The 14,458-nt window shown below is 40.3% G+C and overlaps 1 protein-coding gene across 5 annotated transcripts in view; it reads left to right on the top strand.

The window, feature by feature from the left end:
• Positions 1-5,849, top strand: part of PARPBP (PARP1 binding protein) — a 108,715-nt gene extending 102,866 nt beyond the window's left edge. For 2 of the 5 annotated variants that reach the window (XM_054033302.1, XM_054033282.1), the window contains 4 exons: positions 112-277; positions 1,051-1,347; positions 1,920-2,033; positions 3,663-5,849. In XM_054033302.1, the coding sequence (XP_053889277.1) occupies positions 112-277; positions 1,051-1,347; positions 1,920-1,984 (528 nt within the window). In that variant the 3' untranslated portion in view covers positions 1,985-2,033; positions 3,663-5,849. Of the gene's footprint in view, positions 1-111; positions 278-1,050; positions 1,668-1,919; positions 2,034-3,662 lie in introns of those variants that run through there. The other 3 variants (XR_008445575.1, XM_054033294.1, XM_054033310.1) reach the window with 3 other exon arrangements.
• The last annotated feature ends 8,609 nt before the right edge of the window (positions 5,850-14,458 follow it).

Genomic DNA, 14,458 nt, shown 5'->3' with positions numbered 1-14,458 from the left:
GGGGAAAATAATGATACCCAAGACTTTTTATTTTACCGATAATAAAAAAGTTTAAAATAATTTTCTAAACAAACATTAACAATTAAAAGTAGTGTCATTCACCCTTCATAGATGAAGCAACCCTTAATCAGGTCCCAGTTCGCTTGTACCTACAAGGATGACCTGATGACTGAGAAGAAGGGTCAGCACTTCTTCAGTAGGAGCCAAATCCCGACTTGCATACATCCAGCACCAAAACAAATGCTTTCTCTCTGTTTAGAGGCTGAGACTTTTGCAGGTAAACTGAATTATGTTTGAGTGAATGAGAAAATTTTATTCCTGATTTTTCAGGTCTTATACCTGTTGATTTTTATCAAATAGACTACTACATCAATCTTTATTAAAAGTCAAATGTAAAGGATTTTTTTCAAGGAAAAACAAACCTGAGGGTTTAATAGCTTTGCACAAGTTACAATCAGTAAAAACTAATCTAAAATATTTTTTAGTCTATGCTATGTGAGATAAGTGCTTTGAAATTAGCAGTATAGATTGTAAATTATTTATTTTTTACTGCCATCATAATCCCCAAATAAATTTTAACCAACAGTGTGTCAGGTTTCTTTTTATGCATTTTACAGAGATGACCTAGTGCTTGAGGGAAATTTATATACTGAATGGGAAAATTATGGCTAATTGTTAATTTTATTTTTTAAACACATTACAAGATGTGTATTATATAAATTACTGTTAGGACATAAGTATATTCATCCTTTGCAACATTTTGACCTTTGTATATAAACTTATTTCCTGAAGTTGTTGATGGTTACATTTATGCATGTGTAATGCCATTTTAAAATTTAATGGTGACGTGTCTACGTTTAGGTTTGTTTATAGTTGTTGGCTAGCTGATGGCCAGTCAAATTATTATTGTTCATTTTATTTAAGAAAGCACTCTCTTGCTAAAATACATGACCTTTATGCCATTTAAATCCTAGGACTATCCTGGCTAACTACTTTAGGAGTAATAACTTTTTTTTCCTTCCCAAAATATTTTATTCTCTTACACAATAGAAGGTGTAAAGTCCCCTACTGAAAGATCAGCACTTGGAACCAGTTCTGGAAATGTTCTTCAGAATGGAAGTAAAAGTGAAAAAGCAAAAAGTTGTCAGCCAAGAAACAAGAGCTCAAAGAGGAAACACATGGCTCTGAATAGTGAGAAAGTCATCTGCAATAATGAAAATGAACCATCTCAGTACACAAATATTAAGAGACCCAAGATATCAAACATACTACAGGAGAAATTGGACAGCAAACTAGATGGAGCAGCAAAAGGCAACAAGGCTACAGCCAAGAATAAATTGATTGCTGGTCAGAAAAAGTTAACTGACTTTTTTAGACTATGAATCTTATTTTTATTTTGATGTATATAGTAAATTTACTATTCCATAATAAACATTGTACATTTTGAAAGAATAAGATAACAGGTGCATTAACACATTTTGGCTTCATAGTGTCCAAATATATTATGTTAACATAGGTTACATATATTATTCATTAGACAAATATAGTGACAAGTCTTGATTGTGCAGCATTCTCAATTTCAGTAACAATACATCATAACTATTACAACTAGGTTATCTAGTGAAAATGTCAATCATGTTTCCCTCTATTTTGAAATACAGATAGAAGTATTTAGATGTACATATATAGCAATACCAAAAGCACAGTAACTTCAAGTTTCATTAAATAGGTAACCAATGCTTCTTTAGAGAGGAGGCCAACAGTTTTCAAACTTGCCAACAAGGTCGATAGACTCTTCCCAACATACACCTGAGCACTGAAGAAAAAAATCATTTTACTCTTTTTATATTCTAAGTTGAAATATTTTTTCTGTGGAAAAATACATATACACTTACTGTCAAAATCTCTCCTTCCTATAGGAAATTTAGCTGAGTTTTCTTCATCCCCGGTCTCTCTCCTTTCCTGTATTGATTCAATATTCTGAATTTCAGTGTCAGCTGGAAAAGCCATAGATCCTTTCAATGCAAGATAAGGTAACTGTTTTATACCTAGGTTCAGTGGCGAACCATGGCTTATGAAATTGTGTTTGGAACCTATATTCTGAAGTAAGAAAAAAAAAAAGATTTAAATTTTAAAGATGAAATGTTAACATTGTGTTTAGTTCTTTTTTTGTTTTCTTTTTCTTTCCCCCATTCAGAACAAAGGTGTTATAACAGACAGTCATTTAAAAGCCGTACAATGCCACACATTGGGACTTTGGCTAAGAAACCTTAAAATCAAAGGTTTCAGAGTAGCAGCCGTGTTAGTCTGTATCAAGTGCATGTTAAAATAACGTTGATGATCAGCTTAATTTCAGTTTAGTTATTTACTGGGATTGAAACCGTCTTGGTATGTATGGCTAATCCTGTTGACATTCTAAGATATATTTTTAGTACAGAATGGGCAAAATTTTCAAACAGTGATAAAAAGGTAGACTGATACTTTCTTATAGGTTCTGACCACCTGGAATCCTGGTAAAAATCAGGTCATTTGTTTAGTTTTCCAAACTCAGATTTAGGTGACTAAAATTAGATACCTATATTTGAAAACTTAGCATTCAGTAATTGCATGATCTTATAACTGAAACCATCCACCGCAACATTCTTTAAAATTGTAAGCTTTTAACCCTTTTAAAAGGACTATAAATTGAGCTTTTATTCATGTTTTAGTGTTCAATAAAAAATGGAAACTCACTAAGAATTTTGGGTTTCTGTCTTCCTCCTCATCCAGAAAGCTGCTGTCCTCCATCTTGTAGTGCTCAAGAGTAGGTGTAGTCTCTGTCTTCTCTACTTTACCTCCATTCCAAAGAGCTTTTCCTATATTGAGCGCATTTAGTATCATATCATCATCTTCTACCTTTCGCATAGACTTCGAAACTGAAAGTAAAAAACCTTGAGAGAAGAGAGAGAAAATTAGTATTAACATGTAGGATGAAATATGCATTCTTAGTTGTTTAATGTTTGCATAGAAGTTAAGCAGGTTTCAGATATATTTAAGAAAGGTGTCCCTTGTAAATTAATGTGTTCTCCAATCATGTCTACCTTTATATATTTTACAGATTGAATAGAAGCCACTTCAGTGGCTTATGAGTTCACCCTGTATAAATGACTCAGTATAAAGAGGCTAACCTTTTGAATAGTACTTGTAATGCCATATATTGGTTAGAACTACTTAAGTATGGGTATTTTTTACCATGGATTATTAGCTCCTTTGTAGACTTTTAGAACAGTGCAGATTAGTAGTTCCTTTTAATGGATCAGTTTTAGCAAAATTCACAGGATACCATAATCTCTACACATGCTGTTTTTAAATTAGGCTTTACTTTTCACTTAAGGCAGTTTTAGAAAAGAATTAATTTACACATGTAAGAAGGAGGGTCAGCAAAGTAATTTATTTTGTTTTAAACCCTGGTCTTCTCTATTTTAAAGTGGAATTGATTTTCAGATCTTCTTAAGAAACTAGTTGGAAAAAAAACTTTGAAGGTAGCAATGGTTTAAAATACTACCATTGCCTTAATACAGGCAAAGCTGAAACCTTTAACTTGTGTCCAGTAAATTGTGTACGTTTTTATCTGAAGATATAGCTGGCAATCCTCACTCATTGCTGATACATATACTTGTCAGAGTTTGGAGGCAGTTTCCCATCTGAAAGGATCAGTGCCGCAAACACCAATAGGTCAGTACCCAGATCATAATTTCAGAAGTTCCTCCCTCTCCCACTCTGAATAGAAACTTCAATTTTTGCCTCAAATAATCTTCCAGATTTAATGCCCTATTATCCCCTCCTGTGTTTAGAAACACAATAAAGGTCTATGGAAGGAAATTTCTGTGATGATTCCTCCACATTTTGCTGTTTGAGGGGCAGCATTTGTCCCTCCCTGGGGAAAGTGTAAGGGGCCTGCCCAGACCTAGCAGATCCCTAAGGGATCTATTTGATGCCAGGGCCATCTGCACAGTGACCCTGTACCTCTGCACTAGTTCTGATTTCCGTTTATCCACCCTGTGAGGATCTGCGGGCCCTGAACCTGGGCCCGTAGGCCACTGCCGCATCCCCGATACCACTGGATGGCTATAGTAATGACAGGAGAATTGGGACCCCTAAGGCCTTGCACTCCACCAGAGTCCCTGATTCAGCTGGTTACACTATTTAAGCTAGAAAGAGAAACAGGAAGTTGTCTGTGCGACAAGATGGATTCTGGGTTACTGCTGCTACAGACCCTCTTGTTCAATATCTGACTTTCAATCTCGTCTCCAGCTCCTGACTTCAACCCTGCCCTGTACCTGGCATCTGCTCTCAGCCTCGTTCTGGTCGCGGAACCCTGTCGGCCTGGTTTTTGACTGCTCCAGCTCCGACCCTATGCTACTGACCCTCAGCTTTGGCTTCTGTTTCCTGTTTGACCCCAGTTCTGACTTTTGCCCCTGGTCCCATGGTTCCTGTCTTTGGACTGCCCATTGGCCTATGGTTCCTGAACACTGCACTGAATGGCAGGCTGGCCTGCCTATGTCCAGGTCATTGCGCCAGTCTTCCACAGGCTCTGACACACCCTTACTCCAGTCTTTAAGAGATATCTGCATACACATGGCACTCAGCTAGTCAGAACAACTTACCAGACTATCAGGAAACTGTCCACGCAGCTGAGTAAACAAAAAAATGAGCACCTCCCCTTTTCCAATTTCTTTAATATTTACTTCCTTGTTTACATTTTTTTGTAATCCCACTTTATATTTAGCTAAAATTCACTTTTGCATCAAACTGCTATTGTGATTTCTTGCATTAACCCTTTTTCTCTATCAGCAGGTATCTTCTCTCCACCACTGACTGGTACCAAGGAGAGACTTGGACCAGTGCCTACTCCTATTCCAGACAATTATAATAAATGTCATCATAGGTTCATGAAAACTTACTTCAAAATAGAAGTTTACCAAACGCTTTCAATTCTCAATAAAACAACAAAATTCATGTTTTAGATCAGTTTGAACCAATTTGATCAAAATACAAGGTGCCTCTCTTTGCTCAGCATGAAATCATATAATCATAGAATATCAGGGTTGGAAGGGACCTCAGGAGGTCATCCACTCCAACCCCTTGCTCAAAGCAGGACTAATCCCTAGACAGATTTTTGCCCCAAATCCCTAAATGGCCCCCTCAAGGATTGAACTCACAACCCTGGGTTTAACAGGCCAATGCTCAAACTGCTGAGCTATCCCTCCCCCCCAACCTAGTCCTATAATCCATCCTTGGATGGCTGAAGGAGGAAGGAAGATAGGCTTTGGTTTGGGTTGAGCCTTTTTAAGAAAATTTAAAAAACAAACAAACACTTATCTGTGAGTTGGGAAGGGCACTTTGCTTCCCACATTGTTGTTACTAAGGACTCTCCAGTTGCTATTGTTTGGGGGGAAAGTCCTATTATCTAAAAGTCATGGGGTATGCTGCCACCAAAATGAATGCCAAATTCAATGGGTGCATCTGTGTCCAATGCATCTAGGTGTTCACAATCTAAATAAAATGCATATTTTTCCTTTTAGGCTTCAAATACTCCACTTCTGGCAGAAAACTAAAATATTTTAAATTACGACAACTAAATTCATATTATAAATTGCTGCCTAAAATCTTGTCTGTTATCAAATAGCCTTTTCTTTTCACGTTTAATATTAACTTAGTTCTTTTTAGTACCGCTTACATCAGTAATTTACAATTATTTTAAGTAACTCCTCCTGCTTTTACATGGAATCGTGTTACTGTGAAATCAGACTTAATCTAAAATCTAATGTGAAATGCAAAAGTAAATAAATTTGGTCGATGACACTTAATATGGCTGGAACTTATCTTTTATTCTGTTTGCATGCCTATAAAAATAAATATTTGATAGACCTTTTGTTTCAGTTAGTTTATTGACTCTTAATGTTCATTTCTGAGCTTTTGAGTCTAATAAGCACTATCTGTTTCTGAACAATAAATAAAACCAGGTAAAACTCTTTCTGTTTTTTTACAGGGTTTTTTTAATACTTAAGTGAAATGAAAAGCAATAAACAGTATAGTGTGACATACTATTGAATGAATATTTAAATATTAAAAAATTACTGAATTTTAGACTGTAGTGCCAAAATCCCTGTTCAATGATAATTTCTATACTAGCATACTGTTTTTCAGTTATCCTTCCTTAGCCACCAACATTGGTTTTTGCTCTATATTTAGAGTTAAATGTCTGTTTTATAGAATCGTGATTTTATTAATCTCGAGCATGCTATAGAAAATTTTGTTTGCACTTAATATTTTCCTCAAGTTATATTTTATTTCAGTTTTTCCAACAGTTCTCATCTTTTTTTTTTTTTTAATGGCAATAGCTGCCTCTGTAGGGCCATTATAGGGCCACAGTAGATTCTGCTGTGGCCCTATATTCTGGATGAAGTTCATCCCTGTGCAAAGAGCCCAGCACAAGGCCTATTTTTTCCACAGGATTTGTGCTGTACCGCTACATTTGGGTGAATTTCACCCTATGTGTACCTACTCTTTTTCCCATGACATTTCTCAATTAGCTTGACTTCTTTAAGCAATCATATTAAACAATAAGCATATGTCTCTTAGTGTGTTTAAATGTACAAACACATTTTTCTATAATATATATAGTGCTGTATGTGCATATATAAATAATATTTTAGCAGCAGAAGCTACCCTAGGTAGAAAATCAATTGCAGAAATTTAAAATAAAACAGCACTTTAAAATTGTTGAACAGGTAAGTAGCTGCAAGAAGATTTTTACCTAGGATTTTGTACATTTTATACAGATGGCTATATTTCGGTTATATACAGATAACATCCTCATAAAATCAGAACCTATTCAACTTTCAGACTGAGAACCAAATGTCTTGAGGTTCAAAAGTTTGCCTAAAAACGCTTCATAATGTATCTGTTCAATTTCTGTAATGCTGTTACTGTGCAGAGGCAGCAAGGGAGATATCTTGACTTCTACAATGCTGTAAATAGATAGAGCAGTTGAATGTGTGTGTGACTTTTGAGATAATCAAGTGTCTTGAAGTAATATAATGGCATGTTCTTTCCTTGACATTTATAACTGAAGAAATTGTTAGTGATCATAAAATTATCGGTTCCTTAGAAAATCCACCTAAATATTTTGACGCAGTTATGTATTGCAGCAATAAATTCCACAGTTTTCAGTATAAGCTGTGTGAAGTAGTATTTGCTTAAATTTATGTTGGGTTTGCCGGCAATGGATTTCACCATGATCCTCAGATTTTGTAATATTGGACAGAGTAAAAGCAAAGGACTGCAGTACTGTTAAGTGTAGATCTGGATGTCTTTTGTTTAGCACTGAAGGAAAATAGTAAAATCTGAATAGTAAGCAGTATGCTGCATTTGCTTGCACGTGTTTCCAATAGAAGCTTCAAAAGGGTATTCAAGTGTTTTCTGCCACTCATTCTTAAGAGGAATTTGAAGATCTCAACCAGAGGGTATAAAACTTGGTGTACACATTTCTTTCTGAATGAAGAAGTTGTACAATAAGAGAGAGACAATTATTGGGTTAGGTCACTTATTGAATTTCTCTTAACTTGCTCTTCCTAGGCATGATTACTAAAGGAGAAACTCCATAGTTGGGTAAAAATGGAGGAGGCTTCAACTACAGGAAAGTTTTCTGAGCTTGATGTTTAGTTAATTCTGAAGCAAGCACAGAACAAGTATACCATTATCTTGCTCCTTCCCCAACACACACCATGACCGTCATGAAGCAGTTTTGAGGGGTGTTATCCTTATTTGTTTTAGAAGGTCTCAGAAATTCAAACCATCTTGCTATAAAACTGTACAATCCACAAATTTTGCAGATAGAGTCAAGCCAAAGGGTCTGGTTTGGCTCTATGAGCCAAAACATGAGCTGAGCCATTTGAGCTGACTAGCCAAATACAAAAAGAAAATACATACGTTGAATATATAAATATATATAACGTCACAGTGGCTGACAGGGAATAATGAGAAAAGTATTTAACTATCTTGACTTTTCCTTGGCTCATCTTTATGGATGAAGAGCTGAATCAGAACCAGATTGTAACTTTCAATAATTTTCCTACCTCTAGTTTCTTGAAATTTAAAAGTAGAAATTTGTGGGATTTATTTCTGCAACTATTATAGAGATCTTAGAGAGGATTTTTTTATTTACGCTTCCCCATGCCTTTGCATTAAATCATACTTACCAGTCTTCCCATCCATCTTCTGGAACAATCCACAAATGTTTCCTTGGAACCTGAGGAGATGACCTCCAAGATCCTGCTAATGGACAAGCCAATATCCAGTACTTCATCTGGCAGACAAGCTACACCAAAAACTGGCACAAAGAAGACTGCACCAAAAAGGAACCAGTTACCATCACTTTGGCACAAAAGATGATTCCCATGTCAATAGCATCAAAACAGGAACTAAGCACCTCTGGTGTCGAAGTTTGGCATCAATAGGGGCTGGTCTGAATGAACGGCACCAGGTAGAGCTTGGTGTCCTTCTATAATGACAGACCATCCAAAGCCTCTGGAGCGAAATTGAGCAAGCCTCATACAGTGTTGAAGGCTAGGGATAAGGAGCAGCCTACAGTGACACAAATCATGAATCTGGTCATGCACCTCTCAGCATCAACACTGAACACAGAAAATGAGCCGGGGAGAACTGGAACCACCACTGGTGCTGAAACACCTGCCAGTATCAGTGACAGAGGCCCATTAGTACCAGTGGGCAAAGGTTCTTTACAAGCAACTCCTATCTCAGACCTGACAAACTCACTCCATGTAATACACTACTTTCCTGGTATTTAACCAGGAAAGGTAGTAGGTGAGGTCTCTACTGAAAGCTTTTAACTTAATGATATTCATAATCATTGTGAGATGTGTGTATGGGAAATATTTTAGGAATAATGTAACTATATTGAAAACTGTGCTTTCTGGTCTTGGAATAAGTTAGTCACCAGAAAATCATGTGTCTCAGTGATGGTCCATTCAAATGGGAAAGAGTTGTCACCCTTCCCTAGAACTGTGGATGTAATGGAAGGTTCAGTTGTCTACCCTTGCCTCATCCCAGAACAGTCAATGGAAAACTATTAAAGACAACTGCAAATAATCAAAACCACTTGGAGGTTAATAGGAACATTATAACAGGCTGGGGATGACCCTGTCTGTGAATAAAGACAAAAGACTGATTCAGTATATCAGGGTCAAGGAAGACACTTTGCATCCATTTACTGAGAAGACATATTGCTGAACAGGTGTTTTTCATGGAGGATTGGAACCTGGTTCCTGTGAAGCCAGCCAGCTCTGCAACCAACTGAACACTGAAGGGAAAACCTACTTCATTGGATAGGAAAAAGTAACTATTAATAAGTGTAGGCCTTACTTTGTGTTTTATGATTTTGTTTTGTGTTATAACCACTTATTTCTGTCATTCTTTTGTTTCCAGTGGAATCTCTATTTTTCTTAAATAAATCTTTTCTTTTATTATAAGTGCTCATAAGTGCTGTGTGTTATACAGTAGCAGTGATTTAAAATAAATCTCGGGTACACTATTCCTTTGAGATCAGAGTATCTGGGATTTCTTTTAGTAGCCAGTGTCAGGGGCTAGATACCTGGCGCAGGGGAATGCTTCAAGGGGACTTGTCAATCAGCAAGGAAAAGAAAGGGCTGGCATAGTCCTGAGGAGAGTGGTTGAGTGGCTGTTAGGCTGGTGGTGTTAGAGAGCTAACACCCAGCTATCACGGCAAGACGTTAGAGGAAGGAGGTAACAAGGTGACACACAATCCTGGGTACCGCGAGAACCATAACAGTACCAGGACAGATGCGAGTACCAAGACCCCTATATGCTTCATCACTGCCTCTGGAGATCCACATCTCCATACCATCACTGGAGCATACATTTTCCCCATATTCAAGTAGAGTACCCTCTCCTGGGAGGTCAGTGGTTGACACCATGGAAAGGTCTGCTTGCTTCCTCTACAGAGCTGCAACACCACTGGCTCATTGGGGCTGATGCTTGATTAACCAACACCCAATGAATCAATCATACTTGTATGGTATGCAACCATGGCCCTAATTGTGTTACTGGAGTCCACCATCTCATGCATCAAGAGACTGGTTTCACAACACATTTGAGGAAGAAGACAGGATCACTCCAAGGTATCAGGAGGAATTTGTTCCAGCGGCAGAGCAGCACCAGTGCCCCATATTGCCACCAAAGGGCCTTTTGTGATGAATTGGCATCCTTGGCCTTGGGGCCAGTGCCTGATGATGTTCAGTCATTTCAGGAGGACCATGTGAAGGCTCCTGACACTTTAAAGATAGAGATCACAGCAATATCAGTGAAATCCCATAAGCTATTTGATTTTTTGTAAGCTTCTGGTCCAGCCAGGATCGTGTTTCCCACAAATGATGGACTGCTGGACCTTGCTAAGGCCTTATGGTAGATTCTGTCCACAATGACACCTACTGCAAAGTAGGTAGAGAAGAGATGCCAAGTACTTCCGGCAGGATTTGAGTACTTACCCCAGCCAGGTTCCTTAAGTCATGTCAGCAGTACAAGAGAAATCCAAGTTGAGCAAGAATACCCCAAGGTCAAGAAGGACCCCAAATGGCTCAACTTGCATGGGAAAAAGTCATACTCCTCTGCCTCTCCAGTTGCCTGTGGCTAACTTACTGGCCAACTGTGACTTCCTAACCTGGGACAGTGTGGCAGCTTTCCCAGAGAAGCTCTTGCATAACAGCAGGGAGGAACTAAGAGATATAATTAAGGAAAGTTCACTTGTGACCAAGACTACATTACAGGTGGTGACTGATTCCTCCCAGCCATAGCAAGGTCTGTGGCCAATGAGGTGACAATACACAGAGCATTGTGTCTCCAAGCATCAGGTATCTCAAGAGAAGTACGGGCCATGATGAAGGATTTGCCCTTTGAGGGCATGGGGCTATTTAGTGAGCAGACAGACAGCATTCTACAGTCACTGAATGACTCAAAAGCTGCCCTGTTCTCCTTGGAGATTTACTCCCTAGACCCATACAACAGGCTGTACTGTCCTTAATCCCAGTCAAAGTCATGGATACCATCCTACCATCACAGGCAGCCTAAATATCAAGCCAAGAAAATCCCATGATACAGAGGGAGCCAACCCTCCCCGTCCTCCAGAACTCACCTTGCTCCTAAACCACATCAGTAAATTTGACAGAATAGTCATGAGCCACATCCAATTCAGTCAAGTGAGTGCTACTTTCAGAAACTGCCTTGCCCTGTTTCACCAGGCATGATCTATCATAAAATTGGACAGATGGATGTTTAGAGATCATTGCCCATGGCTACCCCATCCAACTCCCCTTTTTTACTCCCTACCCACATCATTTCCCTGCCTCTCTTCAGGGACCCTTCTCATCAGAGCCTAGTACAGTCAGGTGGCCTTATTGTTTCATCTTGTTGATTCTGAAGAAGAAAGGGGATCTTCATTCTTTCCTTGACATGAGGAGACTCAACAGATACATAAGCCATCTCAGGTTCAGGATGGTAACGCTTGCCTCCATCATCCCATCTCTTCAAGCTCAAGACTACTTTGTTGCTTTCAACTTGCAAGATGCATACTTCCATATAGCTATCCATCTGGCCCACAAGAAGTACCTGAGAGTTACAGTGGGATCCAACCATTACTACTACAGGGTTTTGCCCTTTGAACTTTCCATGGCACCAAGAGTCTTCAAGAAATGCCTAGCAATGGCAGCACATTTAAGGAGACTGTGGCAGGGCCCCCTTTGGTCCTGCCTCTGCTCCATTCCAAAAACCACTCAGAGACCTTCTGGCTCAGCAATTACCAGTGCAGTTTATTTATAGCTTGCAATCCCACCACCTTCTCACCATATACTTCTTGGGGGTTTCAGCCTTAAGGGCTTCTCAGTCCTGCAGCCAAGAGGGGAGAGTTACCCTTCTCCTTCCACTCCCTGGCTTCCCCCCTGCTTCCTTCCTCTGGGCCTGTATATAGCCCCAGGCTAATTAGGCTGACAGCTGTTTCCCCTTCGCCAATCAGATGCAGGTTTCTCTAGCCAGCTCCAATTTATCTCCCTTAATTGGAGCTGGAGTGACAGATGGCTGTCTCAGGAGTTTCTGATCAGCACCCTATCACAGAGACCCATACCTCGATGATTGACTGATCAGAGTCACGTCCCAACAGGAGACTGCAATAGCCTTGGGGATATATCCTTTGTTCTCTCAGCTAGGACTCCTTGTGATCTATGAGAAATCATCCCTCCCAACATCACAGATGATAAAGTTCATAGGAGTTATAATCAACCACTAATTGGCCAGAGCCTACCTTCCAGAGGAAAGTTCCCCAGCTTGACAGTACATAGTCTAGTATAGAAGAGAATAACACACCTTCACACTTGGGGGGAAAATCCTCCCCTGCCCCATGAACTATGCCCAGGGACCTAGACTTCAAGAATTTAATCTCTTGCCCTTGTTCCTTTTCCAGCAGCAATGAGCATGACCAATGCCTCTATTGTCTGGGTGAGATACACATCTCTTCAAAGTGCAGTATCTTCAAGTCCTTCACGCCCAGAACTAAAGATCCCCAAGAGCTCCACCTAAAGGAGCTCTTGATGGAAGAGGCTATGCTCCACTCTGTCCCAAGCCTGGGAGACCCCCCCCCCGTACATCAGTCTCAGCTGACCAGCCATGCCCCTCCAAGCATGAGCCATGAAGCCCAAGGACTCACCTCGCAGGGCTCCCCCTGAGAGTAAGAAATATTCCCATGGGTGTAAGGACAGATCTCCACAGCAGACCATCCGAAACAAACACGTTTCCTCCTCAGACCACTCCAGTTGTGGGAGACATCCCATACGGAACCCATTAAACTAGCACCAAAGACACCCCCCCCCCCTCGGCTGGAGGGTAAGGTGCAAAAGAAGAGCATCCACCAGTTCCAGCAGTGACTGTGGTACCAGGGTGGAAAGATAAACACTCACTAGTCTCATCCATGAGTGCAGGTCTGGATTCATCATCAGTACCACCTCGTCAATATAGAGACCATCCAGCCACGATGGAGGAAGCAGGCCCTTCAGGCATCTCTGGGCCACACAGAGACCTTTCTAACAACAGAGGATATCTTTCCCCCTACCTGCAGTCTCCATTTCTTTTGGATCCTGCTCTACTAAGAGATGTTCTTACCCCAGAAGAGGAAACGCTGCCATTGTTGCAGGAGGGGCCCCATTCCTATCCATTGATCAGGAGCACCTTAGTACCAATGGTACCACCGCTGCCAATGGAACTGTCCTCAGAATTGGAGGAGACAGCTGCACCAGTATCTCTGCGAAGGTCCAAAAGCCCGGACAGACATCTGAAGCATTATTATTCCTGTGGTTATGACCCCCGCTCAGGGACACATGGTATTGATTCCCATGAGAATCTCCATTACTGATGGATCCTTTCTTTTGGCCTTATTGGAGGCTCCTGTGATCCTTATGGCTGGTGCCCAGATCTTTTGTGGGAGTCATACCACTTCTCCCTCTCGGCAGCCAGTTCCATTGGTGTATGAGGAGGAAGAATCAGAACTGGTAACACCAGTTCTGACTGGGGCCTCCTTGTCCACTCTGGATGACGAAGGCATCCCATTGTCAACCTCTCCGCCACATGATCACCAGCAAATCCTGTTTAGAGGCGATCCATGACCCCCAACACTGACTCCTCGACATTTTACAGCCACAGGGACTGACCAATGCGGCCCTTCTGATCAACAAGGCCATAATAGAACTGGCCAGAGTGGTCTGGAACACACCAGCATCTTATGCCCCTACCCAAAAGAGAGCCAAAAAATGCTATTTTGTGCCAGTCAGGAGTGCTGAAGTTTTATTTTCCCACCCTGCCACTAATTTGCTGGTAGTACAGGTGGCTATGGAGAGAGCTCAACAACATTCACAGAAATCCACTTTGCTGGATAAAGGGTCAAAGAGGTTGGATCTTCTGCGTAGGAAGGCCTTCTCTGCAGGCCTCCAATTTTATATAGCCAATTACCAAGCTCTGCAGGCTAAATGCAATTTTAACACCTACACCAGGCTTGTTGAATTTAAAGGTTAACTCACCATGGAAAATCGATCCTAGTTCCAGTACTTTCTGGATGAAGGGAAATTGATGGCAAAGGTAGTTCTCTAGGCCATGGTAGATGCTGCAGATACAGCATCCCAATCTTTGGCCACAGTACCGGTCATGCCTAGGAAGGAGTACTGCGGAAAGGGATCTGGGAGTCATAGTGGATCACAAGGTAAATATGAGTCAACAGTGTAACGCTGTTGCAAAAAAAGCAAACATCATTCTGGTATGTATTCGCAGGAGTATTGTAAGCAAGACACGAGAAGTAATTCTTCTGCTGTACTCCGTGCTGATTAGGCCTCAACTGGAGTAT

This window comes from Malaclemys terrapin, chromosome 1 (genome assembly GCF_027887155.1).
Source record: "Malaclemys terrapin pileata isolate rMalTer1 chromosome 1, rMalTer1.hap1, whole genome shotgun sequence".
Taxonomy (NCBI): Eukaryota; Metazoa; Chordata; order Testudines; family Emydidae; genus Malaclemys; species Malaclemys terrapin.
Note: the sequence above shows the minus strand (reverse complement) of the source record. Positions and strands in the feature narration are given on the sequence as shown.